Raw genomic sequence first — 25068 nt, forward strand, 5'->3', positions numbered from 1 at the left:
CAACAATGTTTGCAAAATAAACATTCTTGATTTCCCAACAGAGTTCTAGGTTCAGACATCACTATCACATTTCGTGAATTCAAAGTGATGTATGTTAATTGAAGACAAAAAACTTCCCTTCCAGGAAGAAATAAAAACCAAGCTTTGGAGGATAGACACAATTACTCTGTGGTTTTCGCCTTCCATTCCCTACCGTCCCACCAATGTGCACACAAGCTGATGTTACGTATTTAGCTTGAGCAAATAATGTTTTGTTGCTGTCGTTAAACAACAATTACTTAAAACATTGGACTAGAGCAGAGGTCAGCAAACTTTTTCTGTAAAAGGATGAGATAGTAAAATGTTTTTGCCTTTTCTGGTGTAGCCCACCGAGGCCTGTGGGGTCTGGCCTGTTTTCCACCTTCATCTATGGTCATATTCCCTTCATCCTGTGCTCCTCACAAGAGATGCTTACAGGTTCTAAATCCTGACTGAGCCTTTGCTGGCACTGCTTCCCTCCCACCTGCCCATCACTACTCAGATATGACTTTGACTTCGTGGAGCCCCTATGGAGCCTCCCTTATTTCCTCCTCTTCTCCCTGCACCACAGTTGAATTGACAAGTCACTTCTTGGAGCATCGACAACAACATACCCAGTAATCACACTTGGAACACTATAGGAACACTTTTTTCTGTATTGACTTTTCTTTGTTAGATTGAACCCCAAAGAAGCAGAAACCTTGGCTAATTCATCTTTGTCTCAGCTCTGAATCTCTTGGCAAATTCCTTATTCTCTCTGATCCTCAGGTTCTTCACTGATAAAAATAGGATATGATGATAATACCACTTCGAGGTGTTTGTGAGGATTAAATACCATAATGTCAAAAAGCCTAGTACCCCTTGCCTAATAAGTATTTAATATATTTTAGTTTGTATCATCATGTTATTATCATTATCATCATCCTTTGCAGCTATTACGTTTACTGCCTCATAGTACAAGGAAAGATGGATGGATGGATGGATGGATGAATAGATAAGATGGAAGAAAAGGAGGGAGAGAAAAGAGAAGGAAGGAAAGACAACTGTGGAAACATATAGTTCCATTTGTTGAACTGAACTCTGCTTTCAAGGTGCTAATTCTCAGCCATTCAGAGTTCTTAAATTGGTACCTCCTTGGGTAGAGTCCCTGGGTTGTGCAAATGGTTAATGCACTTGGCTGCTAACTGAAAGGTTGGACATTCAAGTCTACCCAGAGGTGCCTCGGAAGAAAGAGCTGGCAACCTACATCCAAAAAATCAGCTGCTGAAAACGCTATGGAGCACAATTGTACACATGGGATCACTATGAGGCAGGGTCAGCTCTATGGCAACTGCTTTTTGTTTATTTGTTTATTTTTGGTGGTGTTTGTAGATCCTGGGAATCAAATTTTAAAGTAATACAATAGTTATTTCAGGCAAGAAACATAAAGTTTCCCTTTTCTGAATCTGTGAAAACATTGGTTTGCTAAGAGCCGGGACACCCCGGATGTGGACATACACCATACAACCAAGCCAGCCTAGCGTTGCTTGGTGTGACAGGGTTGAGCCCTCCGAGCCGAAACTACCACGCGTCTTCTTGGACCTGCCCTGAGAGCACCCACTCAGCCATCTATGCAGCAAACCCAGGGTTAACATTTGGTTACTCACAGAGAACTACTGATTTATGTAAGACTTGGAAAAAGCATTTTAGTTTCTGTGGTTCAGAATTAGATTTCCCATCTTGGCCCATGAATCCAGCTTGGTTTTTCTCTTTGTACCATATTAACCACCCGCCTTGTCACGTCGGAATCCTACGTTTACATAATTGACATGTTGGGAAATTGTGCTTAAACCGCACTGAAATCACATTTTAATAACATGGGAACCATCTTTTTTCCTAGTAAATTGTTGAGAAGCTAATTCTTGTCAGCCTAGAAACTTGAATATACATTTGAAATAAATCAGCGACAGTTACACTGCGGCAGCCCGCTGAAAATCCCTGAGGAAGATTCTATTTTTAGGTGAACTGCTTGTCACCGCACTGTTTTTAATGTTGTGAGTCCTTTCTTTCCTTCACTTTGTAGGAATCTATTCCTTACCTTGTCATTTAGAAATACATAAATGAATCCTCTCAATTAGTGGCCAAGTTCTTCAGTTTGCCTTTTGAGCTTAAACTGCTGTTATAGTTCAGTCACCAATTCACAATCAGAAAGTTGTTTGAGCTGACATTATGCAATAACTGATAACCAAACACAGAAAGAAAAAAAAAAGGTGGGGGTTTCTGGTAATCTCAAAAGTGCAGGTAATAGATAAATTGCCAAATTATATAGCTTTGAGAAACAGATCTTAGCAGAACGTCTCTTTAAGACAATGATGCCTCAATTTTCCACATCATATCTCAAAACTCCCAGGAGACTATGACAATGGTTCGCTGACTGGGCCGCACATGGAATCAGCTGGGGATCTTTAAGAACCACTGATGCCTGGCTACCACTCCTAGTCATTCTGATTTAGTTGTCCTGGGGTGTGAAGTGGGCATCTGACTTTTAGAAGCTCTCCAGGCAGTTCTCACGGGCAGCATGAGAGTCAGTGGTTTGGGATCCACTGCCATATAGGAGGGAGTCCCTGAGTGGTGTCAATGGTTAAGTGCTTGGCTGTTAACTGAAAGGCTGGCCATTCAAACCCTCTCAAAGGCACCTCGCGATCTGTTTCCAAAAGGTGATGGTCATGGAAAACCTGTGGATTACAGTTCTATTCCACAACTACCGTGAGTCAGAATCAAATTGGCAGCAGCTGGTTTTGTTTTTGCCATGTGGGGAACTGGGAACAGCACACCTAACAACCAGGTCTGTTTTTTTTTTTTGCCCACTTGTAGTTCAGGAGAGATGATGGCCTCACCTTCTTTTCTGCTCTCATCCCCTCCTCAAATGTAGCTCAGAGAGTAGACAAAGGTCTCTCAAAGACCACCATTAGTGTGAAGTGCTAGAAAGGACATGGGCTTTGGAGTCAGAGCAGCTCAGCTTGGATCTTGTCTTGACAACTGACAACTTTGGGCAAATCACTCCACTTCTCTGAGCCTCTGTCTTTATGGATTTGCCTATTCTGGACATTTCATATAAATGGAATCATACAATATATAGCCTTTTGTGTCTGGCTTCTTTAACTTGACAATGTTTTCAAGGTTCATCCATATTGTAGCATATACCTGTACTTCATTGCTTCTTATTATTTAATAATATCCCATTGTGTAGATATACAACAATTTGTCTAGTCATTGGTTGATGGACATTTGGGTTGTTTCCACTTTTTGGCTATTATGAATAATGCTGCTATGAATATCCGTGTACAAGTTTTTGTGTGGACACGTATTTTGAAGTCTTTAGGGTATATACTGAGGAGTGAAATTGCTGTATCATATAGTACCTCTGTGTTTAACTTTTTGAGGAACTGCTGTTTTCCACAGTAGCTATACCATTTCACATTCCTACCAGCAATGTATGAGGGTTCCATTTACTCCACATCCTTGCCAATGCTGGTTATTGTCCATTTTCTTACTCTAGCCGTGCTAGTGGGTGTGAAGTGGTTACATTATATATATATCGTCGACCCTCCGTTTCCGTGGGTTTACATCTGGGGATTCAGCCCACTGTGAATCAAAAATATTCTGGGGGGAAAAAAGTTCCAAAAAGCAAAACCTGAATTCACCACACACCGATCACTATGGTGAATCCACTCGATTGAAGTGATGCGTAGGCATCCCATGCTGTAGCCTCTGCCGTTTCACACATCCTCAGTCTCTGTCTAGCACGCTTTTTTGTGCATTGCCCGACTAGTGTTTTGTCATTATCTCTAAACAATGCAGTACTGTATAACAACTATTCATATAGCATTTACATTGTATTAGGTATTGTAAGTAATCTAAAGATGATTTAAAGTATATGGGAGGATGTGCATAGGTTATATGCAAATACTATACCATATTATATAAGGGACATGAGTATCCACGGATTTTGGTATCCTCAGGGGTCCTGGAACCACTCCTGGAACGAATCCCCCACAGATACCAAGGGACGACTGTATTCTTTTGTAACCTAGTTTTCTTAGTACTTAGTATGTCTTGGATGTTTTTGTATGTTATTAAATGTATTTCTCCCATTTTAATTTTGTGGGTTGTAGTATAGTCCATTGCGTATAGATAAAATTATTTAACCAATCTCAAGTTGTTGGATGCTAGATTGCTTCTCATTTTTGTTGTTGTTATGAGTACTATGTGACCATCCCTGTACATCCATCTTTGTGGATCTCTTGTTTTCTTAGGATAAATTGCTACAAGAACAGTTTTTGGGTCAAAGCATTTGAATGGTTTTTAATACTGTTAATCTGTATTAAACTAAATTACCCTCCAGGAAAGTTACATGTAACTTTTTCTCATCCCTTCACTGAACACTAGGCAATATGGTATTATTTTTAAACTTTTTGCTGTTGAGATCTGAAATATGATTTTTATAACTTGGATTTATTTTATTATAGTCAGGTGTTTATTACAAACTAGAATGTTTCTGTTTATTAGTCACTGAAGTTCTTTTCTCAACTGCGTGTTCATATCATCTGAGCCCATTGCAGCCATGGAGAGGAAGAACCACTTCCTGATGGAGGCAGAGAAGAAAGATTGGGTTTTCCTTCATTGGTGAGAAAGGTGTTGCAGGGGTGGGGGGCAATAAATACAGCTTAATAGTGAGTGAGGGCAAAAGAGCACTGGACTGGGAGTCAGGCTAGACTGGGCTTCTGTTTCACTCTATCACTTATCACCACTTCCTGGTCATTCTTTGCCTTAGATGGTGGTGCCCTGGTGTTCTGGGTTGATTTGTGTCCTCCCGAAAGATATATTCAAGTCCTAACCTCCAGTCCCTGTTAATGTGACCTTAGTTGGAAATAGTGTTAAGTTCACATGAGGTCATACTGGAATCGGATGGGCCCTAATCCAATATGACTGTTGTTCCTATAAGAAGAGAAGAGACACAGAGACACAGACACAGAGGGAAGATGGCCATGTGAAGACGGACGCAAAGATTGGAGTGATGCTGCCAGAAGCCAAGGAACGTCTAGAGCTACCTGAAGCTGGAAGAGACAAGGAGGGATTCTCCCATAGAGCCTTCAGAGACAGCATGGCCCTGCTGATTCCCTGAATTCAGACTTTGAGCGCCCAGAACAGTGAGAGAATACATTTCTGTTGTTTGAAGCCACCTAATGTGCAGTACTTTGTTACGGCAGCCCTGGGGAAGTGGTACGCCTCGTATCCTTCTTGGGTCTTTGCAATAGAAGAAGTGTAACTCCGGCAAGTGACTCTGATAATTCTTCAAGGACTTCCTCTGACACAGATCTGTTCAACACATAGCAGACTCCTTTCTTTCTGGTCCAACCTCAAGAGAATGCCACCCTGTTAGAGTAAAGTAATTGATTGTAGACGAGAACTAGATATGACCTAAGACCCTGATTCTAAAATAAGCTTCAACCCCAGGTTACTCACCCCACTTTGACCCGTAGGTGTCTTGGACCTACCAGTTCGTTTTTTCTCCTCTTCCATCCCCCTGGAAGGTTATTCAGGCCTTCTGGAGCTTTGCAGCAGAGTCAATTCTATTCTATTTGCTGCTCCTCCATAGCTGTACCATTGGAAGGGTGGGTTTGCTATCCAGTAACTGCATAGGGAGGAGCCCTGGTGGTGCTACAGTTAAATGCTTGGCTGATAACAAGAAAGGTCAGTGGTTTGAGCCCACTAGTGGCTCCTCAGGAGAAAAGACCTGGTGATCTGCTTGCAGCCATCTAAGATACATCTCACCACTTTCAGTATCTAAGATACATCTCTTGGTCCAATCACATTCAGAACAAAGGAGAATGTAGAAAATCAAGAACACATGGAAAATATTAGTCCAAAGGACTAATGGACCACAACTACCACAGCCTCTACCAGCTTGGGTGCAGAAGAACTATGTGGTGCCCGGTTATTACCACCAGCTACTCTAATAGGGATCACAGTAGAGGAACCAGGACAGAGTGGAAGAAGAATGTAGAACAAAATTCAAATTCACTGAAAAATCCCAGACTTACTGATCTGGCAGAGACAGGAGGAATCCCTGAGACTATGACCCTTGGACACCTTGCTAACTTAGAACTGAAGCCACTCCCGAAGTCTACCTTGCAGCCAAAGATTAGACAGGCCTGTAAAACAAACAGTAACACATGTGACAAATGTGCCTCTTAGTTCAGTCAAGTATAGGAGACCAAACGGGCAACACCTGCCCAAAAGCAAAGATCAGAAGGTGGGAAGGGACAGAAAAACTGGACGAATGGACATGGGAACCCAGGGTGGAAAGGGAAAGAGGGAGAGTGCTGACACATTGTGGGGATTGCAACCAATGTCACAAAATAATTTGTGTATAAATTTTTGAATGAAAAACTAATTTGCACCGTAAACATTCACCTAAAACACAATAAAATTAAAAAAAAAAAAAAAGAGATTACAGCTCAGGAAACGTTATGGGGCAGTTCTACTCTGTCCAGTAGGGTCGCTATGAGTTGTAATCGACTTGATGGCAGACAACAACACCCCACATAGGCAGACAGTCACGTATAGCTTTCCACCCTGCATTTCATATTGTGCTGCTTCTCGCAGTGGTGATTCCTGTGATCACATTGGCCTGATTTCATTTTGTTTTAGAAGGCTTAACCGCTGTGATGATTTTCCAGGCAGATTTTAAATCTATTTATTTTTGTTTTGTGTATAATATGTTGTTTTACATGATTTTTATGACCACAGAAATAATACATGCCCATCGTAGAACATTTGAAAAAATATGCAAAAGTATAAATACAAAAATAAAAATTGCCCATTATCCTACCCCTCAATTAATTTGTCTTTGTTTCTTGAAATATTTTACTATGGAAAATTTCAAACATACACAAGGAAAAAAAAGATATACAGGCAGTCCTCAGGTTACAAACAAGATCTATTCTTGTGTCTTTAAATCAAATTTGTAGGTAAGTCGTAACAAGTGCCTACGGTTCTTATTTAGCCTACTTTAGTGGAGCCCCAGTGATGCAGTGGTTAAGCGCTGCAGCTGCTAACCAAAAGGTCAGCAGTTCGAATCCACCAGCTGCTCCTTGGAAACCCTATGGGGTAGTTCTACCCTGCCCTATAGGGTTGCTATGGGTCGGAATCTACTCGACAGCAAGAGGTTTTTTTTTGGTTAGTGCAAAAAGAGGATCAAAGCCTTTTCAATGATTTAAAAGCTGCATGTGCAGCAAGTGAAGGTGATTGTGATGAATTTAGAGATATAATTCACATACCATAAAAGTCACCATTTTATAGTGTACCATTTAGTTGTTTTTAGTATGTTACAAGGTTGTGCAACCTTCACCACTACCTAATTCCAGAATATTTTCATCACCCCAAAAAGAAACCTTGTACCCATTAAGTGGTTGTTCCCCATTCCTTCCTGCACCCAGCGACCACTAAACTACTTTCGGTCTCTATGGATTTGCCTATTCTGGACATTTCATATTAGTGGAATCGTATCATATGTGCTCTTTTATGTTTGGCCTCTTTCTTAGCCTAATATTTTCAAGGTTCATCCATGTTGTAGTTCCTTTTTATTGCTTAATGATATTCCATTGTATAGATATACCACATTTGTTTATCCAATCCTCAGTTGATGGACTTTTGAGTTGCTTCCCCTTTTTTCTACTTCTTGACTCTTATGAATAATGTTGATCAGAACATTTAACTGAGTTATATTTTCACTGTTCTACCCTTTTGTAGGACACCATGATACTCAGTGGTCCAAGGAGTTGGCAGGTCAGGTATTGGGGCCAGTGAAATATCTCTTTGGGGATTAGCATTCCTTTAAGCTCAAGACCATGACCCTTTCTGAGCCCCTCTTGAAGGAGTCCCCTTTATGCTATACCCAGTAGCGTCCCAGTTACCAAGGGATCACGTCTCCCCGGGAGAAGTTTTCAAGTCCACAGATCAGAGCAAACGAGACTGAGATGTTGAGTGACCCTTTTTTGGTGGGAGAAGAGAGCATTAGCACAAAGCGACAGGTTGAGTCCAACTTGGGCTCAATTATCGCATGAAGGGTTTTGTTTATTTGGCCTCCACTGACCCAGGAAATAATTCTAACCAATAAGCACTGGCTTCCTTTGGCAGTGGGGTCTGGTTGCTTTACAGCTGATGACAGAGGGGGCCACACCTCCACCACATGTGAATTAATCCTCAACTCTAGGGCCTCATGCTGTTTTCTGGCAAGGTTGTATTTCTTCATTAGCTATTCCCAGGGCCCAGGGAGTCCCAGAGGATGTCAGAGCACATTAATTTTTATCATAACACGGAATCTCTCAGGTCTGAATGGCAGCACACAGCTGTCAGGAGCTTTCTGAACTCTATTACAGCTCCATATATCTCTAGGCAAAACTGAAGAAAGAGTCGTCATTGGCAAGGGAAATGTACAAATGCATGAGACGTTTTATTGTCTGAGTGACTTGACCATGCGCTGAAGCACATTCCCCAAATAATTTTTTCTGCCTGTTGTTCATGTAAGCTCACTTCCACTATCCCACATTAAACCTCCTGTCTGCATTATAACCAAGCAAGGTATGTTTTAAATAAGCTCTCCTTGCATAATGGTAATGAAATCATCATCTGATTTCTTATTCTCTAAATATATATTAAAAAATGAATGTTCCCATGAATTTTCAGCTGAACTTATGCATCCACAGTATTGCAGAAGTTCATAAATAATGGCTTGTAATGCTTAATATTCATTTATGGCCACAAAATGTAATTTTAATTTGAAAGAATGCTAATACCTTTCCGGAAAGGCTAGTTATTTGTTCATTACCTTTATTTTCCCCACTTATCAATTGAGTAAAGTGCTTGGAGGGGTGCATTTTACTTAGGTGAGGAGGCCCAAGTGTTACTTTAATTGGAGCCTTGTGAACAAATGCTAGTAACCCCTGATGCACATGGCCAAGACTAGATACTCCTTGGCGTGGAGGACAGATGGAACCCCTCACAAAGAGATCACAGTGAAACAGAGAAGGCAAACGTTTTGAGCTCTGAGAGAAAATGCATTCTTGATAGGCACAACCAAATAATTTACTGCCAGCCCTAGCCCTTCACTTGAATTTCCTGCACAGTTCTGCTTTCTCAGTAATGGATGCGTTTTGTAAGGCTGCGTGGACTATTCATTTTTAATTACTTCCACTGCTGGACAGCTTAATTGCGAGCTCTGTGAGTCAGAGAGCAGAGTTTCCCAAAGTTGGTTCAGATGTCACTGTCTGTACACAGGGTATGTACTGGCAGATATTCTATTTATCTTAACACGTATTAATTTTGTAAAAACCAAAATCAGAACAGCAACCTCATTTAGCAGTTATTTTTGCAAAGGGCGAGGCTGAGAAATACGGAGGAGTTTGTTTCCCATGCATTAAAAAAGAAATTAGTACAGGTGGTCCTTAAATTTGGCAAAAATTAGGGAAGTGGTATATAAACAACTGTGTTGTGGGTAATGCTCGCATAGAGACTCTGAATTTAAAAAGAAATTCTGTCTGTATGCAATGCTTTAAAAACCAGTGACCATGAACTTACTAGGCGTGAGCAGTAATGCAGAGTTCTTTCACAAGGAGATCTTATTTAATTTTCAGCAATTCAGTAATTCAGCAAACTTCTGTTGTATGTTGGAATCCTTTGGTAGTGCAAATGGTTAACACAGTTGGCTGGTAACCAAAAGGTTAGTGGTTCAGGTTTACCGAGATGCACCTCAGAAGAGGACCTTGTGATCCACTTTTGAAAAATCAGCCATTGAAAACCCTGTGGAGTAGTGCAGTTCTACTCTGATGCACATGGGGTCCCCATGAGTTGGAATTGACTAAATGGCAACAGGTTTTTCTCTTGTATGTCAGGTATGGTGTTAGGTGTAGAGGTACAAGGGTGACTTCAGTTACAGTCTCTGCCCTTCAGGAGTTTCTAGTCTATTGTTGTGACTTATTATTATTCTATATTGCTTATGAATAAACTGAGGGTCAGAGAGAAATGAGCAATTTCCTGGTCTCTAAATAATACCAGTTGCAACCCTCCCCATCCTCCTAGTTCTTCCCTTCTTCCATTTACATGAATGATATTCACATTCTTTCAGTTCCCTTGTGGAATTTACTAAACTCCATTTTGGCCTTCCAAGACTTCTTTCGTGTCACAAGTGAATTTCTTTAGGACATGACCTTTAGCCATGTGTCAGATGAACAAGTGGGAATTTGTAGAATTAGCAAAACTTTTGTTAATTTGCATTTTCTCAGTCTGGGAGCTGTGATCAAGTGAAGTTAGTTGATTACGCATATAGATGAAATTATTCTTACTCCACTCTCCAATCCTCCCATCCTTATTGAGCCTATTGTTGTTTTTCCATTTTATTAAATATAGCCAGGAAGTTAGAACACAGGGCAATAAAGTCTTAACTTTAGAGGGCAGGAGAGAGATGGAAACAATTGGAACTGCAGCCCTGAGGAGTCAGTTGCACTTTGGAGATACCATGTCAATTGGATTGAGTGCCATTGGTGGCACCGTTATCAAATTGATGGATTTTTCCTAGAAAGCCCTCATAGAGAGAATGTGGGTGTCCTCCCGTTTTACATTTCCCCCACTAGAATTAATGAGGGAGAGATTTTGCTGCTGGGATTGCATATGATGGGATGGGAATATATAATCGAGATAATGGACATGAGGCAAAAATCTAAGGAAATAACAAAAATAAGAGTGTTTCCATTTTCTGTTAAGTGTATATACTAATGTTCTAGAATTCACTATAAAAAGTTGTAAATGGTGCATGAAATGAAAAATTCCTTGTGGTCTCCAGGGGATACAGACAGTGTTGTGTTCTACTCCTGGTGATTTCTTTGGATCATTTTCTCTATTCCAACTTAAATAAAAACATCTTTTTAATTAAGCGTGGCTAGGTTATCTTGACAGCGGAATGCACTCTGGGTTAATTATTATTTTAATACTTGATGGTATCCTTCAACTTCTTGAAATTTTGGGTCTTAGAGAATTTAGAAGCACAGCCAACAGTCACCACCCACCCAAGTTGATATCAGTTTTTTGTGCTGACATTTTCCCTGTTTTATTTGCTTTCTTTTCCTTGCGTATTATTCAGGGGGCTATCTTCCAGAATTAATGAGTGATGGCAGGGAAAATAATACATAGATATTTTATAAATCCAGGAAATTTATAAAATTACATGTGTATTTTATATCTCTGAATTACTAGTGGGCACCATGTCCCCAAAGTATGACCCCACATCTAGGAAATGAGCAGCTTAGTGTTAGAAGTGACCTGCTTTAGGCATCATCTCTACCAAGGCCAATGCTAGGCATTTTACATATTTCTCTTAATTCTCATAACTACCAAGCAAGGTGGGGATTATTACTCCCTTTTACAGGTGATACAGCTGTGGCCCAGAGAGACTAACTTTCCTGAAGTCCACACAACTAATGAGAGGCAGATCGACCCAGGGTGCAAACTTTTACCTGTCTGACCTGCTGGAATTTCACAAAGCAAAAGAATTCTCTTATGAAAATAATATGATGCAAATAATATTCTTTAACTCTCATTCATTCTTAAATGAAAATCACCAACATTTATTGAGACTGTCTATGCATAAAGGGAAATCCCTCATGTGTGTTAATTCTTTCTAGAAGATGCACTTAGTATGGCCTATATTTTACTGCAGCTTTCCTAGGCTTGAATCATTTGAACATTATATCATGATTTTTTTTGCAAAATCAGTGCATTCCTTGTACTATTATTTAATATTTAATGCTACCGAGTTTGGCCGTATCCTCAGCAACAGTATCTATGTAATTGTGAACTGGAGAAGCTAATTTTATATTTTTTTCTGATACGTTACAGTACATAAGTATTTTTTACAAACTTGCCTACATTCTGACTAAAATTATGTGAGGTTTTACCAGGGATACACAGGCTGTTTGGCACACATAATGGATGACTAGGATGTACAGAGCTTGAACTGGGCTTGAGGTTGCTGCAGAGTAGAATTGCTGTGGTCAGTTTTCTGCTGCAACTCATGAGTTAGTCCTAGTTATTTAAACAAGGATCTGCCTTGGAATTCTACAATAATTTTTTTTTCCTTCCTTTTCCAGGAGAAGAGGCAGCAGAACATTGATTGAGACTGAGACACAATTGCTTATGGGACTTTGGGTCCTTAGGCCCTTTCTATTGAATTTTAGAGTATTTTCAAATAGTATGAATTCTTACAACTCATTGAGAAATGCCCTAGATGGTGTGACATTCTGTTTCAAGGAGAAATTGGAAAGTATTTCCCTTTATGTAACATTTCACTTAGCTCATTCTTTCCTTGTGTGTGAAATGAAATCCTCAAAAATCGCAATTGTCTTAACATTCTGAGGGGTGTTTATTTAACCTACAAAAGGCTGCCTTATTCTTTTGGAGCATGTTACAATTCCAATTACAAATCTTCACTGTAACTTAACCTGTGGTGGTTGCTACTGTTGCTCTTCGACTCTTAGGAAGTATGGCTCTCAGGTTTGAAATTATATATCTGATTCTTGAGTTCTTTGCGTCATAATGGGCTGGTCTTGTCTCCAAAGAATAAATTACTTTTTCTTTATTGATCAACTAGAACCAAATCAACCTTTTCCCTCCTTCTCATGCCATTTTAGGGAATATATTTTAAAACATAGCTACATAATAGCCTATAGACCAAGTGTAGTTGGAAAAAGAGCATTGATTCAGATATACCCTTTCAGTCATGTACAAAGGGCTTCTTTCTTTCTACATATCAGACCCTAGACAAAGACTTCTTAGCTGATGGACATTGATTGTTGTCTACTGGTAGCGATAACACATGCAGATTGTAGCACAGGATAGGAAGTGTTAAGTAATGTCGGAGTGGACACACTCCAGACAGAATCAAAGGGCAGGCCTCCTGCGAGATGCTACACCTTGGAAGTTGATGTTCAATTTACAGTAACACTCGATGTACTGGGACTGAGTTATTGCCAGTTACTGATGGGCAGGCAGTCCAGACACTCAGAGTAGTCAGCAAGGTATAAAAACTCCCTTGAGAATGGCAAAGACACTGTTGGAATCTTGGCCACCCTAGTCTGGTCATTATCACTGGTAGTGTGGTGCTTAGGTGGGGACTTGAAGGCCAGGGAAGCTTGTTTTTTTGACCAGGAAACAGCTGGGTCAGTCTCCTGTCCCATGAGGTTGTCTATTGGTAGTAAATTGAAGAACTTGTATCTTTTGGTTGTGTCTGTTTTTCTGTCAACCACACCACTGTCAATTTTGCAGAAGGTTTAGGGAAAGCATGTAGTGGCTTCAGAAGAGGGAGACTTGCTTACTTCCAGCTGAGGAGCAAGGGAAAGTCTTAGAGAAAGGCAGTGTCTTCTGAGTAGCCCTTGGGAGAAGGGAGGTTGTGGCATATAGAATGGGCTGTTGGGACAGTGTGAGTTCCCATTAGCTCCCTAAGAGGACCACAAAAGGGAGCAGGAAAGCACTCCGTCTGAGCAGGGAGCAGAGAGTAGTGTGACAATACGTCACTAATTTTTCTACTGTCCAGAAATCTCCACTCTTAGCACCTTCATGGATGAGAGCCAGTTTGGAGATTGGCTGAAGTTTTTGTAAACTACTCTTGTGAATGACATCCATAATTTTTGCTGTATAGTATTCTGTTTGTAAGGCCAGCCCACACTCTTGGGAGGGAACTAAGAAGGGTGTGAATATCAGGAGGACATCTTTTCTGCCTCAGGAAGAAAAAAAATCAGCCCCTTAAAGTGCTGACTAATAGCATCAACTTTGGACTTGGAATGATACTATTTTTGTTTCTATTCTGGCTTTATATTTTGAACTTTCCTTTGGATACTCTGTAAATATTCATCATCTCAGAGCCTTTTGAATTGCAATGTCTTTTAGTCGAAACTGAGCAAAATGTGTCATTTGAATAATAAAGACCTCATTAAAGTGAGAGGAAAGGAATTCTTTTTCTTTTGTACAAGCCAATTAAGTGTCTTTACAATTAAAAAGAAAGTCAAGCACTATAGTTTCATATTCCGTAAGCCTGTTTTTAATTAATAGAGGTGACAGGTTTTAGGTACAGGGTACGTATTTTGCCTCTGGTATTGTTCAATTAACATCAATGAAGGGTGTTAAAATTTGGTGAGAGAGGAGTTCCCTAGATCCTCTGTGGGTTCATGCCTCTAGGCTGAGGTCTTTGGTAACAAGTTGCTTTGTTTGATGCTGTTTGTATTTCCCTGAGAAAATGTGCAGGCAAGGGTAAAGGTAAGGAGGAGAGGTGGCGGTGTTATTGAGAGGAATGGTGTCAAAATTCCAAATGCCCGGCTGTATTAGTTTTTGAGGGCGGTCATAACAAGTTATCACAAACTTGACTACTAAACACCACAAATTTATTCTCTTGCAGTTCTGGAGGCCAGAAGTCCAAAATCAAGGTGTTGGCAGTGTTGGTTCCTTCTGGAAACTCTGAGGGAGAAACTGTTCTGTGCTTCTTTCCTAGCTTCTGGTGGCTGCCAGCAATCTTTGGCATTCCTTGACTTGTATACACATCACTTCAGTCTCTTCCTCCGTCATCACATTGCCTTCTTCTTTTTGTGTCTTCTAAGGACACTTGCCATTGGATTTAGGGCCCACCCTAATCCTGAATGCTCTCGTCTGGAGATCCTTAATTTAGTTACGTCTGTTAAAGACGCTTTTTCCTGATAAAGTCGAATTCACCAAGTTCTAGTTAGACATATCTTTTGAGGGGCCACCATTCATCCCACTGCAAAAGCTGTGGCATACTGTCTTAGTTATCTAGTGCTGCAGTAACAAATACTGCAAGTGGGTGGCTTTAACAAACACGAATTTATTTTCTCATAGTTTAGGAGGCTAGAAGTCCAAATTCAGGGCACCAGGTCTAGAGGAAGGTTTTCTCTCTCTGTGGGCTCTGGGGGAAGCTCCTTGTCTCTTTTCGGCTTCTGTTTCTTGTTTCCTTTGAGATCTCATATTGTGTGGCATCTGTCTTCTCCCCAGTTTGTGCTTTCTTGCTTAATCTGCTCTTTTATATCTCAAAAGAGACTAATTTAAGATACACCCCACACTAGTACTGCCATGTTAATGTAACAAAGAAACCCCATTCCCAAATGGGATTAAAACCACAGGTATAGGGGTTAGGATTTACAACACGTATTTTTGGAGGACACAATTCAATTGTTAACACATACCAGTGTTATGGATTCAATCTATAACACGTACCATTCTCTACAAATGATGCTCCCCATTTTGCCTGCACATGAGGCAGACCCCTCCCCAGCCACATTCCAAGGGGGTGGGATGTAGCTGTGGGAGTGGTTTGCCCCATGTGCAGGCAAAATGGGGAGCATTGTTTATAGAGAATTAAAAACAATAACAAAAGTGACTAAAAGTTAGTATGCTTTTTATTATCACCATGTGTCAGCAATTGTAAACACTGTCAATGATTTAAAATACTCCTCCCTGATGGACTGGACTGTTCTCTCTGTGCTACCCTCCTCCATACTCCACTGCTTAATAGAGGGATTACTGAGTCTGACAATGGGGATCTTTTTAATTCTCTTGATAGATATTTTAATTTAATATCTGGGGTACAGGAATATATATTCCCATTAGCTTTATGTAAGACAATAAAAAATATAATAATAATATTGTATATTTGCTAATCTGATTGGTAGAAAATATCTGATTTTAATTTTTGCTCCTAGTAAGATTGAACATGATAAATATTATGACAGTTATTTACAATCTGATTTTATAAAATTTTAAATTGTGTTTGTCATTATTTCTATTAGACTTTTAGAATGTGTTTTTTATTGATTTGTAAGAACTCTATAGTAAAAACATGAGCTCTTCATATCATTGCATATATTTGCTGTTTCACTACTTTTTTTTTTAGTTAATAGACTTAATTTTTATACAGGCTTTTCTTCATGCTTCTCTTTATTACATACCAATTTTTTTTTTTTTTTCCAATTCCAAACTCTTAGGCTGGAAGGATTAAGGATGGGAACAAAATCAGATTAGTGCAAATGGACAGTCACAGCTCTGTGAGAAGTTTCTTTGAAAACAAAATCTGATTTTTTAAAAAATGGAAGTATTATTGAGATACCATGTAGGAAATATCACCTACCAGCTGTTGCCAAGGAATCTGAGTTCTGTGAGGGTAGTGAGCACCATCAGTTTTAAGTTCTTCATTTCACAGACAGGAATCAGAACCTCAACGAGCTTGGGTGATTGGCCGAAACTAGAATAAAAATGCAGATCTTTGAACTCTTAATCTAGAGTTCCTGTACAGCCCCCTCCCCACCATGTGTTAGCTAAATTCTTGAAAGGCATTCTTTCCTGTAAAGCATTTATTTGATCACATTTTTTTCTTATTACAGAACACTGCATGTTGATTACAGAAAAAAATGAAGAAAATCACATACACTAAAAAAAAAAGACAATTTTAAGTCACTTTGAATTTCACCCACCCCTAGAGACAACTACTGTTTACTTTTATTATATATATATTTCGTTGCCATTTTCTGTTTATGTGTATATGTATATACTGTACATATTGTTTTGTAACATGAATATTTTACAGGGTCAGTAGATTTGTTTGCTTATTACAATTTTAATGGCTGCATTGTATTTTATCATATGAAAATATTCTGATTTATTTAATGATTTCCCCATTGTGTGTTTAGTTTTCTTCTAATTTGTTGCTTTTATGTTACAATTGCAAGCAATGTGGATAGCCGTGGATACATTTCTGTATACAATTCCTGTTAGTAAATTAGGATAATTTCCCACAAAAATGGTTTATTTATGAGGATTTAGGATTTTAATTCACATGAAAGACTTAACTTTTATTTTTTTAAATTTATTATGAAACATGTTAAATATATACAAAAGAAAAGAGACTTTTAAGAGACCTACACTTATTATCCCAAGTTCATTTCTAAAATGTAGATTTAACCTGACCTCTAAAGGGAATATATTCAAACACTATATGCCCATCTCTTTAGACAGAAGCATTTCCCCTTAATATTTTTACTAATAGCTACTGTGTGCCAGATTCTGTGCCACTTTTTTTTTTTTTTATTGTTGTGCTTTAAGTGAAAGTTTACAGTTCAAGTTAGTCTCTCATACAAAAATTTATACATATATTTTTTTATGACGCTAGTTGTTCTTCCTATACTGTGACAGCACATTCTTCTTTTCCACCCCGGATTTCCCATATCCATTCAACCAGCTCCTGACCCTCAATGCCTTCTCATCTCACCTCCAGACAAGAGCTGCCCATTTACTGCCCATTTAGTCTCATGTATCTACTTGTGCTAAGAAGCACACTCTTCATGAGTATCATTTTATGTCCCATAGTCCAGTCTAATCTTTGTCTGAAGAGTTGACCTCAGGAATGGTTTTAGTTTTGGGTTAACAGAGAGCCTGGGGGCCACGTCTTCCAGGGTTCCGCAAGTCTCAGTCAAACCATTAAGTCTGGTCTTTTTACTAGAATTTGAGTTCTGCCTCCCACTTTTCTCCTGCTCCATCAGGGACTCTCTGTTATGTTCCCTGTCAGGGTGGTCATTGTGGTAGCCAGGCACCATCTAGTTCTTCTGGTCTCAGGCTGATGAAGTCTCTGTGCCACCTTTTAACAGCAATTTTCTTCTTTATTCCTCACATCTCCTTTAAGGGTTATTATGATTTTATAGATGAGTAAGCCGAGAATTGGATGAATTAAGAAGCACAGAGCTAATTAGGTAGTAGAACTTAGGTTCCAACTCAGGTTAACAATTCTTCTTGGTTTCCTGGGACTATCCTGGTTTTAGAATCCCTGGGTGGTACAAACAGTTAACCCACTCGGCGGCTAACTAAAAGGCTGGAAGTTTGAATCCACCCAGAGATGCCTTGGAAGAGAGGCCCGGCAGTCTACTTCCCAAAAATCAGCCATTGAAAACACAATGGAGCACAGTTCTAGTCTGACATGTCATGAGTCAAAGTCAACCTGATGGCAAGTGGTTTTGGTTTATCCTGTTTTTAGCATTGAAAGCCCCACATCCCAGAAACCTCTCATTCCCAGCAAACCAACTCAGTTCTGTCCCACTCAAGGCCAAAGTCTTCCCCACCTCTCCCATTATAGTGGACTAAGAATCAACATTATAGGGGATCCATTTCCGACTGACTGGAATCTTGAAGATGGTGAAGAATTACTTATTCCCAAGGTGGCATGAATTATCCTTGGTTTTAGAGTGCTCATGTCCACACAAGGTTGGATCTTTTATTTTTCAGGCCTCTTCATGTGCTTGTGTGCAATGCAGCGGCTTTTGCTTTGCCGTGGAGCCTCACAAAAGACGGCCTGGAGACTACCTTCCAGGTGAATCACCTGGGACACTTCTACCTTGTCCAGCTCCTCCAGGACGTACTGTGCCACTCAGCTCCTGCCCGTGTCGTTGTAGTCTCCTCGGAATCCCATCGGTGGGTTAGAATTCAATCTTTTGTTCACTTGTCCCCTTACTTGCACCAGCTAATATTTCCCCATGGCTCTTTTTCTGAAAATAACTGGGATTAGTCCTCCTATGAAAAATGTGGGTGTATTTAAACTTGTTTACCTAATTTCTCTAGGTTTTGTTGTGGGGGGTATAGAAGATTGTTTGGGGAGATTGTCTCTAACAATGTAGTTTTTTGTGTTGTTTTTTTTTACAACTGTATTTCAGGTCCCTCATTGATTTTGCTTAGACATGGAATAATAATTGATTAAATCTGAATGGCGTGACCTTTATTGATTTGTCATTCAACAACTTCAACATCTTACCAAGAAGAATGTGCAGTTATTCTAGCAGGAGAAACAATGCAATTAAAGACTGCGAGATGAAATCCAATTGTTTTATAATGAGAAATTAGGGAATTCAATGCAGGCATTAGCTGTGTAATTGTAGAAAGGGAAGTACTGTAGTTAGAACATATTAGAAATCTGGCCATGCCTCTTTTGGTTAAAATTTCAATTAAAACATCAGATGGCACTTCTTTTCTATTACCATTAGGAGAATATTCAATTGACTAAAAAGGCATTTGAAAATTTCATCGTACTTTCAACATATTTGTTTCTAGAGTTGGATAAACAACTATTTGTCTAAAGAGAAGTACTCTGAAAAGACAAAGGACTTGCTGGGTGAAGCTAGATTTAATAAATGTTGGGGAGATTTCTAGTTCACATTTACCTGCTGGTGGTGAGGTGGGTAGGGGAGACTTTTATTCTTAGCGAAGTAACTGGAAAAATATAATGTGCAAGGGTCTATTTTCCCCCTTCATCTCCATCTTAAGTCCTGAAATGTTTTAGTGAGCCAGAATGAAGCTTATTTTTTTAAATCATGCTTCCATAAAATGTAACCCCTGGGACTTGGAGGAGAGAGACCAGCCAAGGGTTAGCCTGAACCCTTTATCACTCGCAAACACAGAGGCTTACGGTATAAGTGACACACTGCAGATAGATTTACTTTTACCATTTTAAATTTATGATGGCTGAAATGAAAGGAAAATAGCAGTAATAATCCTCCCCCGAGTTATGAGACATGAAACATCTAGTAATTAGGTGGTAACAAAATCTGGACATCCTTATCTTTGCAAATCACACCAGGTTTGTGAAAGAGAGTGGAGTGGCCCTGCTCAGGAGTGAGTGAGGCTACCGTGGGGGCAGTCGAGAGAGAGCTCCGGAAATAAATCTGCCAACCCCAATCGCTTGCCAGATGTGGAGGGCACCACGGGATATGTTTAAATGAGCTGGTATTTAATGGGAGATTATGCTGAATTGTCAGCTGCTCGCTTCCCTTTGTAAATCTGTATTTCATGTGATGTCTTTGTTCTCTTCTTAACTGCAGTGTAATTCAGGCCTACCTTGGAGATCTGAATCTTAATTTCATTTAAAAGATGAATTTAGAAGGAAGTGCCTTGGCCTCCTGAATTAGATCTGTTTTAGTTCATAGACAAGGCTTTCCTGAAATATGTTATCAAGCCCACAACCATGAGATAACTGGCACTGATTTTTTGCTTTCTCATTATTCTTTGCACATATCAGTTATTTTACAAAACGTGAATTCTCCCAAGCTGGTTGTTTATTACCCCTTGCACTGTGTCCCCTGGCGTCAGAGAGCGAGTGGATACTGGGCATGCACTTCCTCACCACTCAAGGGCCCAGAGCCCTAAACTGTGTTGTAAAATGGAAATGTTGGTATCGAATTACTTCCATAAACCTTGGCGAGAATCTCCTCGTTGGAGTCAAGACCCCCTGTTAGGGGCAAATAAAGTCCTATGTTTATAGACAATATTATACCAGACTGCCCGAAGGCAAAATATTTGTTAGCCTCCCTATGTCTTCACTGTATTTTACTTGCTTATCTGGGGTGAGTGCAAGTGAATCGCATTTCTGCATACCTAAAATACATCATATTAAAATCAGAAGTTGACTCCCTTGCTGTGAAAAATGTTCAGATAACAGTTAAAATAGAATGAAGAGCGTAGTGCTGGCCGAACAACTCTAAATGGCTGCAGCTGTGTTGAGCTTCAAATTGCTAGACACATGCGCGCGCGCGCGCACACACACACACACACATACACAGACACACACACACAGACACACACAGAGCTTCTGATGCAAATTCACTTCTATTCTTTGAACATACTAGCTTTTGTCTACATAGAATCCAGCCTAATTATTTGTTTGGTAATTAAAAAATCCTCAGTTAAAAACAAAACAAAAAGGAGCAGTATATACAGAAATACAACCTACAGGTCCCCTCAAAAAAGCAGACATTAATGTCCACAGAGCAAATGTTAACATTTTAGTGTATTATTAGGAGGATAATTCTATCAAGACATTATTGTTTGGATTTGTCCATTTTTAAACTTGAAAATCTAGTAGACAGGTGTTGCTTTACTGCCTTGTGAGCTCTTTATGCCTCCTGAGAGGTGTGCAGGGTCATGTTTCAGGAAGCCTATTCTGCCTGGGCTTGGAGGACACAGAGAGCTTGCCCACCCTTCCTGCTTCCTGGAGGCCTGTCAATACAAGCTATTCAGACCTTAAAGATGGATTTTCTGCCCAGGAGCTCCGTGGGGCAGGAAGTCCGGGGTCTGCTTATGGAGTACAGGGAGAGTGCTGTTTGTCTGTGGAGGGAGGGTCTGATATTTAGCAGCTTGTGTTCCTCCATCTTGAAACTCTCACTGAACCATTATTCCACTAATTTCTCATCTTGATTAGGGACCAGGAATGGCTTTTCTCCTCTTGCAAGTTTACGTGGTCTACCCTGTGTTTTCCACTCATGAGACAGTTCTACATTGTCCTTAAAAACAAATCAGGAACTCATTCATTAGAAAATGCCACATGCAAATATTAATGAAGAACATAGAGGATTTGAACCTAGTGGCGAAATTTGCCTTTTCAGAGACAAGACTTTTTTTTATATAAGGGAAACTTGTCTCTTAGTCTGGAACTCCAAACCCATCATCAAACTTCAGTTCTATAAGCCTGTATTTAGCCCCTACCATGTGTCAAGTGCTGTGCTAGGCAACATGCAAGAGGCTCAGAGTCTACCTTCTAAGAATTCACAGGTTGTGTTGGAACCAGGTGAACAAAACAACTTGGAATCTGCTATGGTAGCCACAGAGGCATGCACAGTGTACAGACGAAACCCGAGGATGTCAGGACTAACTTTGTTATTGATCTAGGAGAAGGGTCAGTGTCATGGAACTCTAGCAATGAGATCATGATCTGGGTCCTGGAAAGCAGATATATAATGTCCATGGAAATGTATTTCAGTCTGCTTTCTATGGTTCTTTTAATCTATCCCCTACTGCCACCCAAGAAATCATTGCTATAGTTAGCTGTGGGAGAGTTAGTTAGGGAGAGCTTCCTGGAAGAGGTAGAGGCCGAGCTGGTTGTGCTAAACACATCTACCAAGAAGAATTTCCATTAAAAAAAATAACAATAATAAAATTAAAAGAAAAAGAAGAATTTTCAGCAACAGTTAGTGAAAGAAGAGCTGCAAGCAAAGTATAGGTTATTTTTATCCCATGCCTTTTAGATATTTTCTAAATCCTTCATGTACTTTTTTGCTGAGAGCAGGCAGTTTCCAAGTTATGGCCCAGATCTTGGATCACTGGGTTCTCAACCCAGTAGCCCCTGTTTGTAATAACTATTCTGTAATGCCTTATTAACTCCGTTGAAATAAAATTCAGAAATAATGTAACTCCCTTACACAAATATATTTTTAAATCAATGTGATAGCATAACTGTAATATAAATTAAAAAAATGAATGCGAAACGAAAGAACATGTGTTTGAAAATGTGACTGCTCGGGCAGGACTGCAGGGAAGATAATGTGATCAGAGGCAAGTGTCCAGGCCTGAGTCACCATGAGTGGGGCAATCACACATGCAGACTGCTGTCCTTAAAAACAAATTTGCTGACTCAGATATCACCAGCATGGAGTCAAGCCTCACCCAGCTCCAGAAAACAAAATCAGAAAGTACATTTATTCCTCATTCATGCTGTAGTTGCGCCACACTGCTGCAAATTCAATGAATATTAAAACTGTGCAAATATGTAAAACACAGTTAGGTTCTAAGCTCAGATGGTTATAAACAGACTTCAGCGTACGGATGTCCAGTGGGACCATCTTTGTCGAGCAGTACCCCGCCTGCATTGCAGGACACCCACCATCCTTGGCCCCTGCCGGCAGTCATTATGACAGGCAGGAAAAGGCCCCCATAAATTTCCAAATTTCCCGCTAAGTTCCACTGCCTTAAGACGAGTAAGCTCAAAAGTATGGGCTTTTCCTGTGGTTTGGGAAGTTGGAAACCAGCACCAAACAATTACTTTCAAAGTCTCATTTGCCATATCCTTGATGACGTTTCTGGCTATCAGCTTTGATGATGACTTCAGAGCAGCAATGTCATGTAGCACTAGCAATTGGATGTCATGGACTGAGTCCTGGAGAAGGGACATTTGATTTCTATTAAAACATGAATTTCATCTACCCTTGCAATGCTTTTCTTGGTCTTAGCCCAGACTGAACTGCTCATAATGAGGAAAATAAGATTATTTCCTAATTGTGTTCTATCTTTTTTGTTGTTGTTTTCCCATAGCCGTTTTCTAGAATACCCTCATTATGCTACCTTATTACCCAGTGCAAATGCCCAGAGTTAATTTAATGAAGCAAAATCTGAACATCGTTAACAAAGATGAGACTGTCTAGAACATTCCTTTTGTTCTTATCCTTTTTTTTTTTTCCTTTAGGACAGTCACTACTTTGTTGTTATTTTTAAAAAAGAAAAAAAGGCAAGAAACAAACAGCTGGTGTTTAATGACTCCGTCAGACCCAATTATAAAACATCAACTAGTTACTTTGATTTGTGCGCGTTCATGCCATGGGTATACTTAAAAACACTAGACTCTGCCAGAACTCATTTTGGCTTTGTTTACATTTATCTTTTAAACGTATAAGACTATTGATGGCATCTCACCAAGGTTATAACCCCTTATAATCATTAATTTTTAATCTGGAAAAGAGGCTCGGAGGCAGCAAGACTCATCTATATTTACTTGGATGTTCAAATGAAAATATACAGGACTCAAGCCTTGGCTAAAATAATCCAGGAAAGCCCCATCAAAGGTTAGGAATGTGATATCTTTCAGCTTCCAAAAGCAGCAGCCCTTTATTTAAGATGCTTTTCCATTTAATTTAATTATCCTTGAACTTCCTGTTGGAGGTTTGGAAAAATATATGGTGTAGGGGGTGGGGGGGGTGGAGTACAGCATATTAAGATGGCTACATTTATGAGTTAGGGCCTTATTAAGTTTATTTTTGGATCCAGTTTGGTTTATATTGTTTAATCAACATTATCTATTTTTAAGGGAGACTGTTTCGCTATAGGCACAATTGAGTTTTCTGTAGTCTCTGCTAGTTTCCTCAGATTTCAAAACACCAAAGAACTTGTATAGGAAGTCAGAGCTTGGTTGCTTCACGTCATAAGCATATGTTCTGTTTTTTAGATTTACAGATATTAACGATTCCTCTGGAAAACTTGACTTCAGCCGCCTTTCTCCATCTAAGAACGACTATTGGGCCATGCTAGCTTACAACCGGTCCAAACTCTGCAATGTCCTGTTCTCCAATGAGCTACACCGTCGCCTGTCCCCACGCGGGGTCACATCCAATGCCCTGCATCCTGGGAACATGATGTACTCCTCCCTTCATCGCAACTGGTGGGTGTATACGCTGCTGTTTACCCTGGTGCGGCCCTTCACCAAGTCCATGGTAAGTGAACGACTTCGATTGCTGCCAATGCCTTCCATGCGCCAGTTGGGAAAGGGTCTAGAGAAACACAGAGATGTGTGTTTTCTTCAGCCTCTCACCTCTTGATATGATGAGTCTGGTCTCAGTAATTGCATGGTTGGGCCTATTAGCACCGTCAGAAGGGGCCCTTGAACACATTTACATTGATGTTAGATTCAACCTGTTCAGTGTTGTCACTAGGATTGGTGTCACCCAGTGCGGTAACTCATGGTGTCACACTCCGCTCGTGAACCTCCTGTTGTACAGGGCCATACAGAATCCTTAGTAATATTTTTTGTACTAATGTTACTCAAATCATAATTCCCGTATATCACTCCTTCTTTTCCTTTAATTTCTACTTAGTTCTCAAAAAGTTATTGATATAGGTTCCCAAATACTAATTACCCCAATATTGTACCTAAAACATCAGAAAATTTGACAACATCAGTGACTATAAAAACACTGGCAGCAATGAAAACAACAGTGCATGCTTGTATTGCTTGCAGAGGAAACCATGTGGTTCAAAGTGTCATTGTAATTGAGTAATAATGACAGCTTTGACTAGAGAGCATTGTTGTTGTTGTTAGGTGCCATCGAGTCGGTTCCGACTCATAGTGACCCTGTGTACAACAGAACGAAATAC

The 25068-nt window shown here is 39.8% G+C and overlaps 1 protein-coding gene across 2 annotated transcripts in view; it reads left to right on the forward strand.

Annotated features, from left to right (window-relative positions):
* The window catches only part of WWOX (WW domain containing oxidoreductase), a 1054678-nt gene that overhangs the window by 294323 nt on the left and 735287 nt on the right, over positions 1-25068 (forward strand). For both annotated transcript variants that reach the window (XM_004377707.3, XM_023732526.1), the window contains exons 7-8: positions 18388-18573; positions 24143-24407. In XM_004377707.3, coding sequence (XP_004377764.2) covers positions 18388-18573; positions 24143-24407 — 451 coding nt within the window. The remainder of the gene's footprint in view (positions 1-18387; positions 18574-24142; positions 24408-25068) is intronic.

This window comes from Trichechus manatus, unplaced genomic scaffold, assembly GCF_000243295.1.
Source record: "Trichechus manatus latirostris isolate Lorelei unplaced genomic scaffold, TriManLat1.0 scaffold00053, whole genome shotgun sequence".
NCBI lineage: Eukaryota > Metazoa > Chordata > Mammalia > Sirenia > Trichechidae > Trichechus > Trichechus manatus.